This window comes from Ovis canadensis, chromosome 10, assembly GCF_042477335.2.
Source record: "Ovis canadensis isolate MfBH-ARS-UI-01 breed Bighorn chromosome 10, ARS-UI_OviCan_v2, whole genome shotgun sequence".
NCBI classification, from domain to species: domain Eukaryota; kingdom Metazoa; phylum Chordata; class Mammalia; order Artiodactyla; family Bovidae; genus Ovis; species Ovis canadensis.
Window position 1 is genome coordinate 85,776,373 of NC_091254.1, and position 23,021 is coordinate 85,799,393.

The window sequence follows — 23,021 nt, forward strand, 5'->3', positions numbered from 1 at the left end:
TTTCTGACATTTGGTAAAACTGGCTGAAGCAAACCAGGCAAAAGATTTTCCAGCTACCAGAAGATTAACTCCTGCATATGCTCAATGTTCTGTTCCGAGTATTAACTCCAAGTGAAACAGTGATGTGAATCCCAAGGAAAGGTCCAATTTCAGAACACTCTGCTTGCCTTGGAGAGTCTCTCAGAGAGGCAAGGAGTGGCTGTGGCTCATCCTAGGGACATAGACACTGGTGGTAGCCATTGCCGGGAGCTGCCCCCACCACATGTACACTGGTGTGGGCAGACAGCACCAAGGAATTCTCTCATCTGTACATTCCTGATTCTCACTGTCAACTAAAAAGAAATAAAAACAATTGAGAAAATATTCATTATCAACCTTGAAGCTAACCATACTGAAATTTTCTTGATCAGCAGGAACAAGGTCAAACACTGTCCCTTAAACCCTTCCTCTTTGACATAAATCTATGATCACATGTATATTCTTTCCACACATCAATTGAGAATATAGTTCTTATTCTTTCACAAGAATTCTTCACAACTCTGAAATCATAAAGGATCTTTAAAAGAGCTGAAGTTAATACCACAACATCCATTATTCAGGATTCTCTGAGAGTCTGAGTCTCTGAGGCAGACTTTTTATTTTGGCCACACCATGTGGCATGCAGAATCTTAGTTCCCTGACCAGGGATCAAGAACCCTCACATCTGCACTGGGGGCATAGAGTCTTAACCACCGGACTGCCAGGGAAGCTTGTGGTAGCCATTTCTTGACAGAGGCCTTGGTATTCAGCCTCCTGAAAGCACCTGATATTGGGTCCCACCTTTTGCTTCTTAGAATAACTTCTTACAGGGTTAGGTTAGAAATTAGAACTTCTGCAGTGGATAGAATTCCTTCGCCAAGTTAATGTGATTGAAGCATTTCTCACCCAATTTCCCCATATCTCATTCATGGAAATAAAAACACAAAAATAGAAACAAGCTAACAAAGAAAAACACTTGAGTGAAACATATAAGCAGAAACAAGTGAGCTTGTAGGAAAAAAATTGAACAGGCAGCTAATGTTTAGAACTGGGGGAGTTCTAAAGTGGAGTTGAGAAAAATCCAGAGATAAGGAGGAAAAGCAGTGACTCTGGGAAATCATACCCACCAGCATTCTGGATATCCTAGCCTTCACTCATCTTTAACACAGTGGTCTTCATCCTGACTGCACCTTAGCATCACCTGGGTGAGGATAAGGGCACTCTGATGCCTGAGCCCAGCCTCCAGAAACTGGTTTAGGTTCAACTGATTAGTGATGAAGCCTGAAGATTCCTCTCCCTGAAAGATTCTGGATGCAAAAACTAACCCCATGTAAGCATCTGCTAAACTCCACTCTTGAACTGTCTTGGCATCTGAGCCTGGAATGGCTACAGACCTGCTCTGAAGGAATTACGATGATCACAGAGTTTTATTCAAAGTTCCATGGCACATTTCATGCTTCCAGAAAAATCCTTATAAACCCAAGTCCAGAGATTACAGTATTGAAATTTTCATTCTGCACAGTAGGAAAAATAAAATTTCAGATAAAACTATATTTAAAAACATCAATAAAAAGATGAGTCAAAATTAGCCTGAAAAGTTATCCCTAAAAGGAGAAGGAGAATTAGAATAGAGCTAACGAGGATATCAGCCTTCTTTAAAAGTAGCCTTGTCTTGATTTTGGAATCATGAAAACATTATACAGAATTATAATCATAAAAGAACTAATTTTTTATTTTTTATTTTTTTTTAAATTTATTTATTTTTTTAATTTTAAAATCTTTAATTCTTACATGCGTTCCCAAACATGAACCCCCCTCCCACCTCCCTCCCCACAACATCTCTCTGGGTCATCCCCATGCACCAGCCCCAAGCATGCTGCATCCTGCGTCAGACATGTACTGGCAATTCAATTCTTACATGATAGTATACATGTTAGAATTCCCATTCTCCCAAATCATCCCACCCTCTCCCTCTCCCTCTGAGTCCAAAAGTCCGTTATACACATCTGTGTCTTTTTTCCTGTCTTGCATACAGGGTCGTCATTGCCATCTTCCTAAATTCCATATATATGTGTTAGTATACTGTATTGGTGTTTTTCTTTCTGGCTTACTTCACTCTGTATAATTGGCTCCAGTTTCATCCATCTCATCAGAACTAACCCTAATTTTTTAAAAAGCAATTTCTAAAATTTCAAAGTAAATTTAAATAAAAGTACCTCAACATCTACACATCCTGTTGGTTCACAGAGCCATACAAAAAAGAACTATCAAAAGTGATTTTAAACAAAACAATTTGAAAACACATTCTCTGTGTCATACACCCACATGAAGACAATATGAACTGCAAAAAGATAAATCTTATAATGTTTTCAGAAGTCACATTATAAGATAAATGAATAATTATGTGATATCAATAAGAATTGGGCTTAGACTTGGGACAGAGAATATAAGATGGGAGAAAAAGATACAGATGTAAGCACAATAAGATGAAGTAAAAACACTAGTGTCCTGCATCTGACTTGGATTGGAAACACCCATAGAAACATATTTGTTTACCTTAAAAGATGTATTCTAACTTTGTCTAATGAAAAAAGGCAAGAAACAATAACCAAGAGCAATAAGCTCCTTTAGTACCCAGACTGCTGCTAAGTCACTTCAGTCATGTCTGACTCTGTGCGACAGCATAGACAGCAGCCCACCAGACTCCCCTGTCCCTGGGATTCTCCAGGCAAGAACACTGGAGAGGGTTGCCATTCCCTTCTCCAATGCGTGAAAGTGAAAAGTGAAAGTGAAGTCGCTAAGTCGTGTCTGACCCTCAGCAACCCCATGGACTGCAGCCTTCCAGGCTCCTCCGTCCATGGGATTTTCCAGGCAAAAGTACTGGAGTGGGGTGCCACTGCCTTCTCCAGTACCCAGACTATAGTCTTTAAATACCATTTCATACTAAAAGAAGACAATGCTGCTTGGAGAAATGGATGATTCCAGGGCTGAGCAAATGCTGTACAAAATGAACTAGAAATATCCTGTCATATCAGAAAGGACAAAAACAAAAGATATGAAGGGAAAAAAGAAAGAAAAGAAAAACTAGCCAAGACTTCTAGAGTATGTGCAAAAGACTTAGGACCCAACCTGGATATACTCCCACTGCCCAAATATGGCCAAAGGTTGCCACAAGCATAACAAATGAAATGGACTGAAGCAGATCAGTCCAATGCTTAAATCCATAAGATCAAACTGACATTCACAAAACCAGACCAAACAAACAACCATGAAAACTCACTAGCCCCTCTCTTCACTAGAGGAGAACCAATTCATCATTTTGAAAACAGGTTTTAAAAACTGAAATTATTTTCACCTCAGTTCAATTCAGTTCAGTCGCTCAGTCACGTCCAACTCTTTGCGACCCCATGAATCGCAGCACGCCAGGCCTCCCTATGCCCACAAGTCTGTTCTTGACCTCTGCATCTCCATTCACTTCAGTTCGATTCAGTCTCTCAGTCATGTCTGACTCTTTGTGACCCCATGAATCGCAGCACGCCAGGCCTCCGTGTTCATCACCAACTCCCGGAGTTCACTCAGACTTGCGTCCATCAAGTCAGTGATGCCATCCAGCCATCTCATCCTCTGTCATCCCCTTCTCCTCCTGCCCCCAATCCCTCCCAGCATCAGACTCTTTTCCAATGACTCAACTCTTCACATGAGGTGACCAAAGTACTGGAGCTTCAGCTTTAGTATCATTCCTTCCAAGGAAATCCCAGGGCTGATCTCCTTCAGAATGGACTGGTGGGATATCGTTGCAGTCCAAGGAACTCTCAAGAGTCTTCTTCAACACAACAGTTCAAAAGCATCGATTCTTTGGTGCTCAGCCTTCTTCACAGTCCAACTCTCACATCCATACATGACTACTGGAAAAACCATAGCCTTGACTAGACGGACCTTAGTCGGCAAAGTAATGTCTCTGCTTTTCAATATGCTATCTAGGTTGGTCATAACTTTTCTTCCAAGGAGTAAGTGTCTTTTAATTTCATGGCTGCAGTCACCATCTACAGTGATTTTGGAGCCCCAAAAAATAAAGTCTGACCCTGTTTCCACTGTTTCCCCATCTATTTCCCATGAAGTGATGGGACCGAATGCCGTGATCTGAGTTTTCTGAATGTTGAGCTTTAAGCCAGCTTTTTCACTTTCCTCTTTTACTTTCATCAAGAGGCTTTTTAGTTCCTCTTCACCTCTGCCATAAGGGTGGTGTCATCTGCATATCTGAGGTTATTGATATTTCTCCCGTCAATCTTGATTCCAGCTTGTGTTTCTTCCAGTCCAGCGTTTCTCATGATGTACTTTGCATATAAGTTAAATAAGCAGGGTGACAATATACAGCCTTGATGGACTCCTTTTCCTATCTGGAACCAGTCTGTTGTTCCATGTCCAGTTCTAACTGTTGCTTCCTGACCTGCATATAGATTCCTCAAGAGTCTACTCTCCCTATAAATACTATAGGTGAGTCTTAACCAAAGAGCTTAAAACATTTCCATTTTGCAACCCTTAATAAATTAATGGACCTTGAGCGAGGATCATGAATAGCTCCAACATCACACACACACACACACACACACACACACACACAAACACACGAGATGTTATGTACCTTATAACGGATATATACAACCCTACCTCCTACATAGACGAAAGGGGTGAAGAAAATCCAAATGAGCTACATCCAACTTCTAGACCTAAACACCAACCTAAGGTGCCAGAAGAACAAGTTAATTGACACAGGGGGAGAAGCGATCAGCCAAATCCAGCCTGTGGGAATCTCTACAGAACAAACAACCTAGAGACACGAGGTGGAGGGGAACAGAAAGGCAATCTGTATAACCTGTGTCAGCCAAGTGTACTTTATTTAATACTGCTTCCAACACAAGAGGGGAAAAAGACAACTGTGAGCACTGGCTAGATACTAATGATATTAAAGTTAATATTTATGAATAATAATAATAATGTTTATGCTAAATATGTTTAGTGGGGGAGATTCCATATCTTTTAAAGATACATACTAAAATATTTATGGATAAAAATGATATGATGGCTTGGAACTGCTTTAAAATGATCTTGGGAAGTGAGGGTGAGTTTCAGATGAATCAAGACTGCTCATTATGGTAATTATTGAAGCTGACTTAGGGTGATATAGGGGCTTAGTTCCCTTTACCCTTCTGCATTCTTAGCTGAGGATCTCTGAAATAAATGACAGAATAGCAAGAGAAAATCAAACAATTTTATTAACATGTGTATTTCTGATACACATGCGAAATATCAAGAAGAACTGAGTAACTCCCTGAGGAGTAACTCCCAGGCCATCACCTTAAATGCCATCTCCCTCTAAAGACAAAAGAAAAGGTGATGCAGCGCCAATGAGAGGTTAATAGGAAAAGCAGCTTAAACCACAGTAGGGTTGGGTTTGTTAAGCAGATTTCATCCTTCTTGAAGACTGTCCTTCAACAGGATTCTACTGTGACTTACAGCCATCCTTCTTTTTCTGGTACAGAGAGGGAAACACCTTTACAAATGGAGATTTCCTTTATCAGTGTAAATGTTCCTCAGAAGAATAACTTCTACTCTGTCTTCAGAGTTTCTCCTGTGTCTATTTCTCAAAAACAGAATCAACGCACAACAATCTTTCTGCCAGAGAGCCCTATTCTGGAGTGACACATTGTGCTACATTTTCAGTCTATTCTATTTTTGTATTTTTGAAATGTTCTTAAAAATCTACAGGAAATTAAACACAAAACAAACAAATAAACAAAAAACACTATAGAAAGCAGTTGACAGAGAAGCACAGAGCTGTTTCTAGAAAAGCAGCTCCTCCTGGCTCTGAGCCTCAGTGGAGGCTGTGGGAGGAGAGAACAGAACACAGAGAACATGGATCTAGCAGTCAGAACACTGAGCCTCAGGGACCAGGTGGGCCACCTGTGAGTCACATGACCCCAAGCCCATCATGTGCCCTCCTGTGCTTCCGGGTCTTTATTTGTGAAAATACCGGCCTTGCCTCCCTTGGAGGAATCCTGGGACAGCTAAACGAGCTACAACAGTGCAGAGAGCTCTGAAACCACCATAAAAACAAGGGTTTTACATCATTTTTATTATTAGAAGTCCTGATAAGAGATTTACTCTATTCTTAATGGCAGAGGCTGGATTCACAAAGGGCTTGGAGAACTCATTGTTGCTCACAGGTGGTCACAGTGGAATAAGAACTCTTGAGAAAAGTCATGTGTAAAGCCAAATTTTCTAGACTGCAATTAAAGTTTCACTTCTAAGCAGATTGCTAAAATTTTTAACCAATATGAACACAATCTTTTAAAAAGAGTCTCCTACCTCCTTGACTACATAAAGAAAATGGATTGAGGTGGGTGGAGGAAACAAGTGAAACAAGTGAGGGAACTTAAGAGGTACAAACTCCAACTTATAAAATAAGTAAAAGGGGATTGGGGACAAAAAATAAATATGTAAAAGTTTAAAAAATAAATAAATCACAAGATTATAATATACAGCATAGGAAATATATTCAATAATATTGGAATAACTTTGCATGGTGACAGTTGGTAACTAAACTTATCATGTACCATATAAATTATTAAAACACTAATGATGTATACCAGAAACTAATATAACATTGTAAGCCAATCATACTTCAATTTTAAAAAATTCTTTTAATTTTACATTAAAAACTTACATATGCTTAGAAAAAGAAAAGAAGATGGATATAAAACTCCAATTTATAACTCAGGGTCAAGACTGTGGGTATTACTGACACCTAAAAGCTAATGCTTTCTTCCATGTGTCCCTCACTTCTGCTCAACCCAGGAGGCTGAGGAGTGGCTGCTGGTGGCAAAGATACTGTGGGCTGAGAGCAACCACTGAGGACCACACAGCAAGGGAGAGGAGGAGGGGACCTTGAGCCAAGCAGAAGGAGACCTGCCGAGCGTACCTGCTGTGTGTGCCCTGCTGGTTCTTGAGAGCATAGCATTAGCCCTTGCTGCTGCTGCTGCTAAGTCGCTTCAGTCGTGTCTGACTCTGTGCGACCCCATAGACGGCAGCCCATCAGGCTCCCCTGTCTCTGGGATTCTCCAGGCAAGAAGGCTGGAGTGGGTTGCCATTACCTTCTCCAATGCATGAAAGTGAAAAGTGAAAGTCAAGTCACTCAGTCGTGTCTGACTCCTAGCGATCTCATGGACTGTAGCCTACCAGGGTCCTCCATCCATGGGATTTTCCAGGCAAGAGTACTGGAGTGGGTTGCCATTGCCTTCTCCTTTTATACAGCCTACCTATCATTTTATAGCTGTATTTTATTAGGTCTTGGGCTTCCCTGGTGGCTCAGAGGTTAAACCGTTTGTCTCCAATGTGGGAAACCCGGGTTCGATCCCTGGGTAGGGAAGATGCTCTGAGAAGGAAATGCCAATCCACTCAGGTATTCTTGCCTGGAGAATCCCAGAGACAGGGGAGCCTGGTGGGCTGCCGTCTATGGGGTCGCACAGAGTTGGACACGACTGAAGCGGCTTAGCAGCAGCAGCAGCAAGGGCTAATGCTATGCTCTCAAGAACCAACAGGGCACACACAGCAGGTATGCTCGGCAGGTCTCCTTCTGCTTGGCTCAAGGTCCCCTCCTCCTCTCCCTTGCTGTGTGGTCCTCAGTGGTTGCTCTCAGCCCACAGTATCTTTGCCACCAGCAGCCACTCCTCAGCCTCCTGGGTTGAGCAGAAGTGAGGGACACATGGAAGAACGGGTTGGGAAATAAATGCAAAGACCGCTCAGCTCTTGGGGAACCAGCCGTGAGTTGAGGCACAAAGCCCACTGTGGGACACAGAGAATTCTGTTTACTTCCTGCCCATCAACTGAGCTCCAAAGTGAGGATTTATAAACACATGGGCTTCCCACAGCCTCCACCTGGACCAGAGACCATTAGCAAAAGTGGCTTCAAACAAAGGCCAAATGGCCGGACAAAGTTGGGCCATATCTAACAGTTCTGGGAAGAGGACATAACTCCCAGCCAGCCACTCCTCCCTTCTCAGGAGACTGGGTGAACCCACTCCAGCTCTCTGAGGTCACCCCACTTAAACACCAGCAATGGAGACCTCACCACTCAGAGAGAAGCGCTGATGACCTGGGGAGGTGGTCTCTGTGACTCAGGCCCAGGCAGAGGCTTCAGGCTCCTCCTCTCGACCGTGAGGGCCCCGGGTGTGTGGGGACCTGTCCTCTCCACCCACAGTACCCATGGAGGTGCACACAGGGGCCAGGGGTGCTGGGAGCTCTCCAGCTGTTCTGTTCTAATTAGGGGTGACTGGCAAGTGCTCCACAGCCTTTCTCTGAGAGGAAGAAATACTCCTCAGTTCTCACAGAACAGTCCATGGAATTTTCCAGGCCAGAATGCTGGAGTGGGTAGCCTTTCCCTTGTCCAGGGGATCTTCCCAACCCTGAGATTGAACCCAGGTCTCCCTCATCGCAAGCAGATTCCTTACCAGCTGAGCTATCAGGGAAGCCCTTCTCATAGGACAGAGGTTTTCACATCTCAAAATCCTAAAACACTAAAAGCCTCACTCTGGACTGGTGTCACCCTGCTTTCTCCCACTGGTGCCTCCAGGAGTACCTATGAGGCCCTGCTCATGCTGTGGGCGGAAAGACCACACTGCTTGGGATCATGGATGATCCACGGGGCATTCTGTGCACCTGAGGGATTAAAAGAGGGCCAGAGATTAAAAAAAGGAAACATGTTTGTGTTTTAGAAAATCCTGGGCTGAGTTTAGATTTCCACCATCTAAAATATAAAGAACAACAAGCAGTATAAATTGATCACAACACAGGTAGTTGCTTCAGGAAATCAATTATTTAGCTAACTAGCACTGCTACTAGTACTAGTAGTACTAGCACACAGATGAGCCCCTAAATTTACGTCCTCTACTCCCCTCTTCTCTGCCATAACCACCCAGCGACCAACCTCCTGAAAGGGCCCAGGGCTCTTCCAGTTCCACCTTATGCAGCCCCAGGCCTGGCCTTCCTGGATCCCCAGCAGGAAGCATTACTGGGGCTGTACAACTGTGAAATCAACACTCCCAGCACCACAGTGGGGAGGATTCCCTCTCAGGAAGAACCCCAGATCCTGCGGCCTCTCCCTCTATGTCTGCTTCTCCCATGAGCTGCCACAGCCAAGATCCAGGGCTCATATTAGGATGGGATCCATGCAAGGCTTAGTGACCCCACTCACGGGGCTAACAGCCCAGGACAGCAAGAAAAACCAACAGCTCCATTCAAACCCAGCCACATGGGCTATGCTTTGAACCCACCTGACTTTAAGACTCTTTAGCATCTGGTACCAAAGAGAAACTAGAGAACCAGGGACAGCAGAGAAAGACCTGCTCCAGGATATGATCCAAATTTAAACCCGGAGGCCACTCATCCAACTAGGCACCTGGCATGAGCCACAGGCAGACACCAAGGCCCCAGGGGTTCCTGATAAGCAGAATTCATGAGAGCTCTGCTGTGTGAGGTCAGGAAATCCTGAACAAACAGGCCACACCAGCTTGCCACCTGTGTATTTCAAACAGACTTCTGTGACTATGTGGAAATTCCATGACTGGACAGCTGCACCTGGGACAAAGAAGGGCAGGGGCAGCCTGATGGGCTCCTGCTCCCTCTCCCATCCCCAGCCCTTCACAGGACACTGCAGTACTTAGGTGGTCAGTGCCCTCTCAAAGGTGGCACTCTGCCCCACATACCTGTCCCACCCTCTGGCAAAATGCCCAGTCCTCTTATAACATCAGTGAGAACTCCATCCCCTAGGACCACTCAGTCACCTGGGAGCTGACAGATTCTCCATCTCTCCAGTTGTGTGGGGTGGACTTCACCTGCCCAGCTGCCCACTGCCCGCAGTGCCCTTCAGTCCAGCACAACTTTTAAACAAGAACCACAATGCCCGCCTGTAAACCACCTGGCCCACCCGCCTCAGCTCCACACGATGGACTGACAACAGCTCACACCTTCTCCACCTAAAACACCCCTTTCACAGCAACTGCATCTTCCATCCCTCCTGCCCTCACACACTCACAGGCCGCTTGTGTCCCTACGGCAGCACCAAGGGACCACGGAGAGCATGAGCCACCCAGGGGGGTCTGCAGCAGACCTCCAGCAGGCTCAGCCAGAATAGGGGGCTGCCAGCACTGTGTCCCCAGGTGAACTGTCCTCTGGGGGATCTTGAACCAGGATCTTCAGGGTCATGGAGCTCACTGACCTCACAGCTTTCTGCCTCTGGTTTGCCCTACACATTCCCTCCTACACCCTCTGCCAATGCCAGGCTATCAGGATCCCCCTTCAACGAGGAATCTGCTCCCACAACCAGGGAAAGAAAGCAGTGTGGAGGGTACACAGAATTCACGGTGAAGCTGGAGCTCCTCCCCATGGGGGCTTTGCTCACAGTGCCAGCCCATGGGGAAGGGGGCAACCTGGGGAATGGTGCACTCTTAGGAGTTCTGGGTGGCTACAGTCCAGATGCAGGGCCCTGGGTTCTGTTCCCTTGAAAGAGGAACGGCGATGGTATCTTCTTAGAAAAGCATTTATCAGATGTGACCTGGTCAAGGTAACAATACTTACCTTGTTAAACTATAAATGACTGTTAAACTATAAATGAGCCATAAAATGTACATTATTCTGGGCTCGAGTCCAATTTCCCTTCCTGTAAATCACAGGGTACATATTGCCTGAGGCTGTTGCATCTTCTTTTGGTCAAAGATCAGTCAGCATTATACTGAACACCAGAAACTTTCTACCATAATATAAAATGTCTTTTATTTCAAGGCCATCCTTCCACAACACTGTTGAATCAGTTGAAAAATAGTAACCCCTGGAGTCCACTTCTTGCCATTCTAAAGATAAATACAACCTCTGAGCTCTATCATGTTTCCATGAGGGTTTATCCTCAGACCTTAGACTACTGGCCTCTCTCCCCACCCATCCCGTCCACCTCAGTACTGAGGTACATACACCAAAAAGCAGTGCACAGTATGAAAATCTTTTACCTCAAGAAATGTAAACATTCCCCAAATTAAATAGGATTTCCAGTAACACTTTACGATTGCTTTCATTAAGGAAGGCTCCTGTGCGTCCTTCTGGGCTCTCTTAACTTCTTGATCCCAGTGCCTGTGATACAAAACAAAGCACAGTAAAGAACAGCGTGTCCACCAAAGGGAAAACAGGGGAGGGCAGAGTGGGAGATGAGCCTGTGCTACAGGGCGCTCTGCGGCTGCGCAATAGATGCCGGCTACCTGCTCACAGGGCTTCTGAAAGATGAGCGGTGCAGACTCTGAAGCTCCAGAGAAACAGGCCTTGAGGGAAAACTTCCAGATTCTGGAAACAAGTTCCTGCCTAGATTTGCTGGACTCACAGGTCATGAGCAGCTCAGGAGGGCAGATTCCCTCCTCCAGGGACCCCACCTATGGGGACAGAGCTCGGCCTCTAGGGCCATGGCTACGGGCTCCCTCCATGTCCACAGATACACAGGGAACACGGGCTCCCTCAGCCTCCAAAGTGGGCTAAGCCCGGGGTCAGCCTGAGGGGGTGAACATGCAGTGTCAGGGGAGGAGCCTCAGGAGAACCCAGAAGAAGCAAAGCCCCCCCCCACACACATGCACCTTTAGCCCCACGTGAAAATTCTCAGTCTCCCTCTCCTCCTCCCTGCTGCCTGTGCTCACCCTTGCAGCTCTTCTCCAAGGTGCTGGGAGTGATCTTCTGGAAGCACTGAGTACATGTCATCTGGTTCTAATTTCCGTTTGTGACCAATTTTAAACAAGGGGTTTAGCCACCTGTTAAAAATTAAAAGGAGAGTGACATATATCCAAATTACACATCTCTAATTAGAAACCTACATTCATGGACATTGATAAAAAAAGAAAATAAAAGTCTACATTTTAAATATATAAAGACATGGGGAAAATTAGATATATGGTTACAAACACACATACATTCTAGGTATAGGAAAGTCATGCTGGCTTATATATTACATAACTTAATTAGAGCAGCCTGTTTGTGGCCTACTGAACATTCATTGTACATCTGCTTTAATTATTAATGAAAAAATATGTTTAGAAATCAAAATAAAGTAACGGTGTTTCAGGCATGCAGAATAGAGCTGAATGGCCATCGTGGGTAAGGCTGCAGATATGTTCCTGTATTACTGAGGACTGAAATCTTCTGAAATGGATCAGATTGAAGGATACCCACATGGGTTAGTGATAAAGAACCCGTCTACTAAAGCAGGAGATGTAAGAGATGCTGGTTCAATCCCCAGGTTGGGAAGATCCCCTGGAGAAGGAAATGGCAACCTACTTCAGTGTTTAAACCTGGAAAATCCCATGGACAGGGGAGCCTGGTGGGCTACAGTCCACCAGTTGGTGCAACCCCACCAGTTAGGGTTGTAGTTGGACATGACTGAAGTGTCTTAGCACCAGTGATATTCAAAGCAGTTGCAACCTTGAGGTCTCAAGATCTCCTCAGATCAATTGTCAACACAGAGGAGTTTTTACAGGAATTATCTTATGGACACAACACTCCGAGTCTAACAGGCTCTGGACCCTGAATTCCTTACAGTCCTGTCAGACTCCCCTCAGCCAGAACACTCATGTGAGCTTCTTTCTGAACCCAACCTTCTGAAGACAACCTCAAGATAAGTAATACCTTCCCAACTAAAATGCAGTTGATTTTTCTTATGGTCCTCCTCGGTATCACTCCCTGGAAGATTCGTTTATTTTTAAAGTAACATTCAGACATGCAAAAGGGCTGAAGTTTTACTGACCGTTGGATCTGTCACCATCAGCCTCAGTCAAGGAATAAATACAGCCCGCCAGACTTTCAGGGAACTGCACTAACAGCTGACAGCATCACCGAACTACGGTTTAATTCCTCCACGCCCAGGCTTCTGCCCGGGGACATCAAGGTTGCCCACTGCCACCACACTCCTGCAAAGGCCTGTGTTAGTCAAATCCCTGTTTTCTGGGGGTCCAACCAACCATTCATCATGAGCCCTCTACCTACAGGCATGGCCGACTCTAGATAGTTACCATGCTTAAGGGCTCTGGGGACAGGATCATACCAAACATGGAGGGGCCTGGCCATGTGCAAGTACCCTGGATGGAAGGGCGCCACCATGAGCCTAAACAAGACTCAATAAAATTCAAGGACAGTGTGTGTGCCCCTGAGGGATGTTTGTTCCTCGAGGTCCCTGTGGTAAGGGCCACCCATGTTGGGCCATCAAGTGTCTCCAAAAAACTACCAGGGGACACTGGGCTATAGGTTGTTCACACCCAGATCAAGGTTACATTCAAATTTTAATTACACTCGCACAACCTGTGAATCAAAGGGGCCATTCATCTAGTCAGGAGGGGAGCTGGACTGGTAATAGCAGTCCTCACTCTTGTAAGATCCCCGGTGAGCCTAGCATGAGAAAGAACTTATAATAACCTAAGTATAAAAAAAAATAAATTTAAAAAAGTCAGAGACTGGCCTAGGTAAGTAGAGAACCCAGTTCTAACCTTAGAATGACAAAATCTTCACTAGACCCTCTGGCCCACATGACACTTGACCACTACAAAGCTCTTGACTACCTGCTGGCTGATCAAGGGGGAATTTATGCCCCAGCAACCATTTCCTGCTGTTTTTATGTTAATACTAGTGGTCAGATAGAAGAGAGCACATCCCAATTGCCAGAGAAAACCACTTGCAGACAAAGACAAGTATCATATGGTATCACTTATACACGGAATCTTAAAAAGCAGTACAAATGAACTTATCTACCAAAGAGAAATAGAGTTACAGATGTAGAAAATGAATTTATGGTTTCCAGGGGGGCAGGGAGGAAGGGACAAATTGAGAGACTGGGATTGACATACATCGACTACTATATATGTATCCAACTCTTTGCAACCCCATGAACTGCAGCCCGACAGCCTCCTCTGCCCATGGGGATTCTCCAGGCAAGAATCCCTGAGTGGGTAGCCATGCCCTCCTCCAGTGGATCTTCCCAACCCAGGGATCTAACCCAGGTCTCCTGCACTGCAGGCAGATTCTTTATAGTCTGAGCCACCAGGGAAGTATATATAAAATAGATAACTAATAAGAACCTACTGTATAGCAGAGGGAACTCTACTCAATACTCTGTAATAGCCTTTATATTTTTTAAAGAAAAGAACCTTTTAAAAATAGGGGACATTCTAACATGTATACTATCATGTGAATTGAATCGCCAGTCTATGTCTGACGCAGGATGCAGCATGCTTGGGGCTGGTGCATGGGGATGACCCAGAAAGATGTTATGGGGAGGGAGGTGGGAGGGGGGTTCATGTTTGGGAATGCATGTAAGAATTAAAGATTTTAAAATTTAAAAAATAAAAAACTAAAAATTAAAAAAAAAAATAGGGGATATATGTCTATTGATTTACTTTGCTGTACTCCTGAAACTAACACAACACTGTAAATCAACTATACCCCAATAAATTTTTTTCTTTAATAGAGAGAAGGTCACTTGGCCAAATACTCAAAACAAGAAGGGCCTGGCTGAGCAAATTTGTGGCAGGAACTAAAGAAGGTTCCCCAGCTTCTCTGGGCTTCTAAGGTCATTCTTAGAACCCCTTACAGTTACTCTCCTTCTCTTGCTCTTTGGTCCATGATTCCTCAATTGACTGATTAGTTTTATCTCTTAGAGAACTGAGACAATCAAGTGGCAGGTGGTCTTTACCCAAGGCTATGAGCAATTGCGACTCTAGCCTGATAACAATCAGATTCATTTTAGTGGAATCAGGAGACATCTGCTCCTCTAACCCAAAGCGAAAACAACAACCAGTTGTGGATGTGACTGGTGATGGAAATAAAGTTCAATGCTGTAACAACTATATTGCATAGGGACATGGAATGTTAGGTCCATGAATCAAGGTAAATTGGAAATGGTCAAACAGGCGATGCCAAGAGTGAACATTGATATTTCAGGAATCAATGAACTAAAATGGGGTGAAGTGGGTGAATTTAACTCAGATGACCATTATATCTACTACTGTGGGCAAGAATCCCTTAGAAGAAATGGAGTAGCCATCATAGTCAACCAAGGAGTCTAAAATGCAGTACTTGGGTGAAATCTCAAAAATGACAAAATGCTCTCTGTTCATTTCCAAGGCAAACTATTCAATATCAGGGTAATCCAAGTCTATGTCCCAACCAGTAATGCCAAAGAAGCTGAAGTTGAATGGTTCTATGAAGACTTACAAGACCTTCTAGAACCTTAGTTCTAGACAGGATATCACCCCCCAAAAGATATCTTTTTCATCATGGGGACTGAAATGCAAATCTAGGAAGTCAAGAGATACCTGGAATAGCAGGTGAATTTGACCTTGGAGTACAAAATGAAGCAGGGCAAAAGCAAACAGAGTTTTGCCAAGAGAATGTACTAGTCATAGCAAACACTCTCTTCCAACAAAATGAGAAAAGACTACACATGAACATCATCAGATGGTCAGTACCAAAATCAGATTGATTAATATTCTTTGCAGCTGAAGATGGAGACACTCTATACAGTCAGCAAAAACAAGACCAGGAGCTGACTGTGGCTCTGATCATGAACTCCTTAGTGAAAAATTCAGTCTTAAATCAAAAAAAGTAAGGAAAGCCACTAGACTGTTTAGATATGACCTAAGTCAAATCCCTTATGATTATAGAGTGGAAATGACAATAGATTCAAGGGATTATATCTGATAGACAGAGTGCCTAAAGGACTACGGACAGAGATTAGTGACATTGTACAGGAGGCAGTGATCAAGACCATCCCCAAGAAAAAGAAATGCAAAATTGTTGTCTGAGGAGGCCTTACAAATAGCTGAGAAAAGAAGACAACATAAAGGCAAAGGAGAAAAGCAAAGATATACCCATCTGAATGCAGACTTCCAAAGAATAGCAAGGAGAGATACGAAAGCCTTCCTAGTGATCAAGGCAAAGAAATAGGAAAATATTACAATGGGAAATACTAGAGATATTCTCAAGAAAATTAGTGAAACTAAGGGAAAATTTCATGCAAAGATGGACACAATAAAGGACAGAAATGGTATGAATGTAACAGAAGCAGAAGATATTAAGAAGAGGTGGCAAAAATACACAGAACTATACAAAACAGATCTTCATGACCCAGATAACAACAGTGGTATGATCACTGGACAACAGCCAGACATCCTAGAAGGCGAAGGCAAGTAAGCCCTTGGGACATATCACTACGGACAAAGGTAGTGGAGGTGACAGAATTCTAGTTGAGGTATTTCAAATCCTAAAAGATGATGCTGTTAAATTGGTACATTCAATATGCCAGCAAATTTGGAAAACTCAGCAGTACCCACAGGACTGGAAAAGTTCAGTTTTCATCAATCCCAAAGAAAGGCAATGCCAAAGAATGTTTAAAGTACCACACGATTGCATTCATCTCACACGCTAGCAATGTAATGCTCAAAATTATCCAATAGTACCATGAACCATGAAGTTCCAGATGTTAAAGCTGGATTTAGAAAAGGCAGAGGAACCAGAATCAAACTGCCAACATCTGTTGGATCACAGAAAAAGCCAGAGAATTACAGAAAAACATCTATTTCTGATTTATTGACTAATGCTAAGCCTTTGATTGTGTGGATCACAACAAACTGTGGAAAATTCCTCAAGAGACAGGAATACTAGACAGTTTGACCTGCCTCCTGAGAAATTTGTATGCAGGTCAAGAAGCAACAGTTAAAACGGGACATGGAAAAAGAGATTGGTTCCAAATTGGGAGAATAAGGCAAGGTTGCAGATTTCCAGAAAAACATCTATTGCTGCTTTATTGACTATACCAAAGCCTTTGACTGTGTGGATCACAGTAAATTGTGGAAAATTCTTCAAGAGATGGGAATACCAGACCACCTGACCTGCCTCTTGAGAAATCTGTATGCAGGTCAGGAACCAACAGTTAATACTGCACATGGAACAGCAGACTGGTTCCAAATAGGAAAAGGAGTACGTCAAGGCTGTATGTTGTCATCCTGCTTATTTAACTTCTCTGCAGAGTACATCATGAGAAAGGCTGGGCTGGATGAAGCACAAGCTGGAATAAAGATTGCCAGGAGAAATTTCAGTAACCTCAGATATGCAGATGACACCATCCTATGGCAGAAAGTGAAGAACTAAAGAGCCTCTTGATGAAAGTGAAAGAGGAGAGTGATAAAGTTGGCTTAAAGCTCAACATTCAAAAAACTAAGATCATGGCATCCAGTCCCATCACTTCATGACAAATAGATGGGGAAACAGTGGAAACAGTGGCTGACTTTATTTTTTGGGGCTCCAAAATCACTGCAGATGGTAATTGCAGCCATGAAATTAAAAGACACTTACTCCTTGGAAGGAAAACTATGACCAACCTCGATAGCATATTCAAAAGCAGAGACATTACTTTGTCAACAAAGGTCCATCTAGTCAAGGCTACGGTTTTTCCAGTAGTCATGTATGGAGGTGAGAGTTGGACTATAAAGAAAGCTGAGTGCAGAATTGATGCTTTTGAACTGTGGTGTTGGAGAAGACTCTAGAGAGTCCTTGGACTGTAAGAAGATCCAACCAGTCCATCCTAAAAAAAAATCGGTCCTGGGTGTTCATTGGAAGGACTGATGTAGAAGCTGAAACTCCAATATTTTGGCCACCTGATACAAAGAGCTCACTCATCTGAAAAGACCCTGACATTGGGAAAGATTGAAGGCAGGAGAAGAAGGGGATGACAGAGGATGAGATGGATAGATGGCATCACCAACTCAATGGACACGAGTTTGGGTAAACTCTGGGAGTTGGTGACGGACAGGGAGGCCTGGTGTGCTGCAGTTCCTGGGGTCACAAAGAGTTGGACATGACTGAGTGACTGAACTGACTGACTGAGCTGATGGCAGAAAGCAAAGAGGAGCTAAAGAGCCTCTTGAGGAAGGTGAAAGAGGAGAGTGAAAAAAGCTGGTATAAAACTTACCATTCAAAAGATGAAGATCATGGTATCTGGTACCATCACTTCATGGCAAATTGATGGGGAAACAATGGAAACAGTGACAGACTTTATTTTGGAGGCTCCAAAATGACTGCAGATGGTGACTGCAGCCATGAATTAAAAGACGCTTGCTCCTTGGGAGAAAAGTTATGGCCATCCTAGACAGCATATTAAAAAGCAGAGACATTACTCTGCTGACAAAGGTCTGTCTAGTCAAAGCTATGGCTTTTCCAGTAGTCATGTATGGATGTGAGGTTTGGACTATAAAGAAAACTGAGCACCAAAGAACTGATGCTTTTGAACTGTGGTGTTGGAGAAGACTCTTAAGAGTCCCTTGGTCTGCCAGGAGATCCTACCAGTCAATCCTAAAGAAAATCTTTCCTGCATATTCATTGGAAGGACTGATGCTGAGATTGAAACTCAATTCTTTGGCCCCCTGATGTGAAGAACTGACTCATTGGATAAGACCCTGATGCTGGGAAAGATTGAAGGCGGGAGGAGAAGGGGATGACAGAGGATGAGATGGTTGGATGGCATCACCAACTCGATGGACATGAGTCTGAGCAAGCTCCAGGAGTTCACTATGGACAAGGAAACCTGGTGTGCTGCAGTCCATGGGATCACAAAGAGTCAGACATTTTGAGCAACTGAACTGAACTGAATCCAACATGTGACAATGCCTGCGCTTAGCAGGTAGCAGGATCAGAAGATGAACCTTTGCCCCTTCAGTAATAAGGAGCAGTAAAAAGATAAGGCTGATGCCCCAGAAATATATTCCTGCCCCTCCCTCGAATGAAAACAAACCTCTCTTATCTGAGTTTCAGGCTCATTCATAAAAGGAAAGAAAAAAATAAAAACTGACTAGAACTAGGTAGGACCCAAATGGCAGAAGACCTAACCTCTAATAGACACAGAGCCTCATTATGAATCCACTGTAATATATGAGCATGATAAATGACACACCAACCAGACCACTACAGTTGACAGTGACTATGACAACAAAGCAAAGGGCTCATACAAGGACTGAAAAGGAGTGCTGCCTTAATTTAAGGTCCAAATCACACCACGTTATTGAGTAAGCCATGAATATTCCTCCCTCTCTTAACCTGATTCCCTTCCTTTTACTTCAACCCTCCTATATACCCAGTTGGGCTGAGAGGTTGACTTGCAAACTAAGTCTCCGTTTCTCATTCTTTGGTCATTGAGCAAAGTGTGTGCTCTACCAGTCTCACCACCAGTTTACTTGTTGGTTGTGGGAATCTGAGTGGAGAAAGAACCTCCCCATCATGATAAGGGGTCTCAATCTGGGCCAGGACCCTGGAACAAGTCCAGGCAACCAATTCTATGGCAAGCACAGCAGTTACATACACAAGAAACACAGACCCCAGAACCAGACTTCCTGGTTTGAGATCCCACTCCACCACTTACTAGCTGTGTGATGGTAGGCAACTACTCAACCTCTATGCTTCAGAGTCTTCAAGCATGAAATAAGAGGTAATAGCTCCTTCCTCCCCAGGAGAAAAGCTGGAAATGGGTGCCAATGAAAATGGAAGTCTTCACCTTCCATTTCTATGCACATACCTTTTCAAAGTCAACAAATAGAATGTGCTTTGAGAGTTTCCTGCCCTACTTGATGTTAAGGAGACATTTGTCTACTTTGCTATTATTTATGGTAACCACACACATATTCCTTCTTCTAGGCCCCTCTTTTCTAAAGGGCAATCAAATAGCCAAGGGATGTAGCTCCATGCACTGAATACACCACCATCCAAGCAAGCATAGGAGCTGCCATCCCCCTGGGGATCCCCTAGACTGTCCAATAAAAGAAGTATCAGAATTTGTGGAACAGATAAATGGGTTAGGGTCCAGAAACAAAAGACCTAATAATCACCCAAGTGTGATTAAAGTCCAAAGGTTCAGGCCTGCATATCTATATTCCCAGCTATTAGATGAGGACTTCAATTAAGAGCTTCAGCTCTCTGCAGTGCTTTTCATCTCTGTGTTTCCTCCCAGCTCATGGACCTGTCAGTGGTTTCAGGACCAAAGGACTCCTGGGCAGGACCACCTGCATCAAGACCATGTACTGCTTCCCTGAAGAATAGATATCTGGATAAGACCCCAAAGGTTTCAGGGACTCCATCCCCAGGGTTTGGTTCTCAAAGGTAGAAGTGGGGATAAATATTCACAATAGGACCAGGGGCTGTGGTCAAATACACACTCTACTCCTAACCGTGTGTCCCAGGCAAAAGCAACACATGTTCCAGAATAATGTCCCATTCATTTCATAAAAAACAATAGTGTTTTGTACACACATGAAATTGGCCAAAACTGGGTACCAGGACATACAGGACCACACAGGGAGCGAAGGAGGGACAGAAAGAAAGACATGGTCATAGACGGGGGAGAGAGGGAGCCCAGGGCAGTTGGAACTCAGATGTTCACCTAAGGAACATGGGAAAAGGTGGGGACATTATTGGAAGATGGCAAAGATGCAGGGCACTACATAGATAAAGAAAATTGTTCACAAGCTGCTTGCTTGGTGGGGCGGGGTGGGGGCGGGGCAGGGGGGGCGCCGAGTTGGAGCTTATTTCAGAACTGACAGTGAATTCCTGAGTGGTTCTGAGGCCACTGGATAAGGTGGAGAGTAGGGAGCCCAGTCCCTTCTCCTGCTGGGCGGTGACTCTCCCTGAGCAACCTCCTTGCCTTCTGCTCCTGCTGCATCAGCTCTCAGGCTCTGGGGCTGGCTGGGCGAAGAGCAGCAAGGCAAGGAGACTCAGTTCCCCTGACACCAGGTCCCTTGGTACCCCTCCCAACCTCACCGGCCCCAGGCTCCCAGGCACTGCTCCCTCGCTTTGTTCCTTGATCCCCAACAGAAGCCGACAGTGTTTCGCCCGCGGTGGAATGTCACAGCTCAGACAGGGCACTCACCAGACAAACAGGCGCGAGCAAAAGTTCGCCTTCTGCAGCGGGCTGGTCTTCACCTCCGCGGACACAGGCAGCATCTTGCCGGCCAAGGCGGACACAGACCGGGGTCTCCCTGCTCAGGCGGCCGTGGCGCTCCTGCTGCTCCTGGAGGCTCTGGCGGGGATGCTGGATTCTGGCGGTCTCACAGGTCCACTGGACCGGAACCTGAGAACACCTGCTTCTGAGAGTGGAGCACCCTTTGTGCACCAGGTCCGCCTCTTAAGACTGAGCAGCCTCCAGGGTCCACCTCTGAGGCACCCACTCTGTGCAGGTGCTGCCACAGGCATAGGATGGATGCAGCGTGCCACGCGTGGGGCTGCAGGATCAGGAAACACCCAGGTAGACACTTCCAGAAGCCTCACGCAGGTGGGAGGCAAAGTTATCAGCTCTTTGTTAAAGGCAGCAGGCTGACTGTGAGGCACAACCAGCCCAGCTCCTAGGAGCGCACCTGGCCGCAAACTCTGGAAGTTCCTGTTCTGAGCCCAGGCACTCACCCAGAAGGTGGAGATGGGAGGCTCAGCCCCGCCCATCTCTGCTGCTCAGAGGTTCCCCCTGCGCTGCAGAGGAAACCTGGAGAAAGCTGGCAGAAGGAGATAGCAGCCTTCTCTCTGGGCCCTCTGCCCTCATCAAGACCAATCAAGGGCTCTGTGGGAAGTTCTCCAACTGTAATGAAGCAGAACCCAGTGGGGCCTTCCTGGGATAGATCCTACCCCCACCCCATGCCCTCTGCCTGTCTCCTGTTGGTAGAAAATCTTTAGTCTCCCAGGCCTCATCTGCATCACAAAAGGCTGGCTCAAGAATTAATGACTGGAAAAATGTGAACATGTAATTAAAAAAATAAAACGTTATCAATAGCCATACTGCAGTCATAGAATCTTTAGCTCCTCGCAGAAGGCTACAGATAATATGTTTGGTGCACATTCCCGAGTTGTTTTGCAGATGCTGAAAAGTCCGCCAGGTGGAAGAAGTTAACTGCATGACCATGATTAACTGGAACTTAAGGATTTATGATGATAACCCCTGTTGCATTACCCTGCTCCTCAACATCAAGCAGAGAATAGTGCATGAGCTAAATCAAGTACTCCCCATTCTCTCCTCTATTCTGCCTTTAAAAAACCTCCCCTGAAATCCACTTGGGAGTTCCAGACTTCTGAGCACGAGCATCCTTACTCCTTGCTTGGCCCGTGCAATAAACTTTTCTCTGCTCAGAACACCAACATTTCAGTTCATATCACCTCAGTGTACATTGGGCACAAGACCTTGGTTTGGCCAATACAAACCAGGCACCAAACATTTGATGATGGACAACAACAGGATTTAGCACAGATTATGTTTGTAGAGCTATAAGACTTAAGCAAATGTAACAGAAGATTAGAAGACTTCAAATGATTTTGAAACATGAATTCATGCTGTCATTGGAGATCGCCACAACATGTGAGGTGTCTTGCATCTCACAGGTTACATTGTGGGGGGACCTCTGTGAGCTTTTTGCTGTTCTCTTTGAAGAGGAATTTGGGACAGAGAGATTGCCTTATGATTTCTTTCATCATGAGCTCAGGGACTGCCTAGTGGAATAATAGTGGCAATATGTTATAGAATACAGGTTATGTGCATTTGTGGGAAACTTAATTCACTTTTAACTCCCACAATGCCCTATTCAAGAAGGTATTATCTCTATTTCACAGATGAGAAAGATGAGACTCAAGGACAGCATTCTCCAAGATCTTTGAATCAGTAGATGATGAATTTTGATTTGGATTCAAGTCCAAGTCCAGCATGACTGTCTCACTGTTGGATGGTCAGTGTGTGGAAAGTGTCTAGAATATGCTATCTGAATGAATCAATGTTGTAGGACTGAGAATAAAATCTTGGGCTCCCACTCATAAGTGATAAGTTATTTGTGTGGTTGTCTTACCAGCTCAGCAGCTTCCCTTCCCTTTGATTCTAAATGAAGAAAGATCAAAGGTTGTGGGGCTTATAA

General features: G+C 44.6%; 1 protein-coding gene across 1 annotated transcript in view; it reads right to left on the reverse strand.

Annotated features, from left to right (window-relative positions):
• Window positions 1–21,521, reverse strand: part of LOC138446799 (ATP-binding cassette sub-family C member 4-like) — a 175,207-nt gene extending 153,686 nt beyond the window's left edge. The window contains 3 exon segments of the mRNA XM_069602131.1: window positions 11,076–11,196; window positions 11,748–11,858; window positions 21,005–21,521. Of these exon segments, the coding sequence (XP_069458232.1) occupies window positions 11,076–11,196; window positions 11,748–11,858; window positions 21,005–21,078 (306 nt within the window). The 5' untranslated portion in view covers window positions 21,079–21,521.
• Window positions 21,522–23,021: the final 1,500 nt, after the last annotated feature.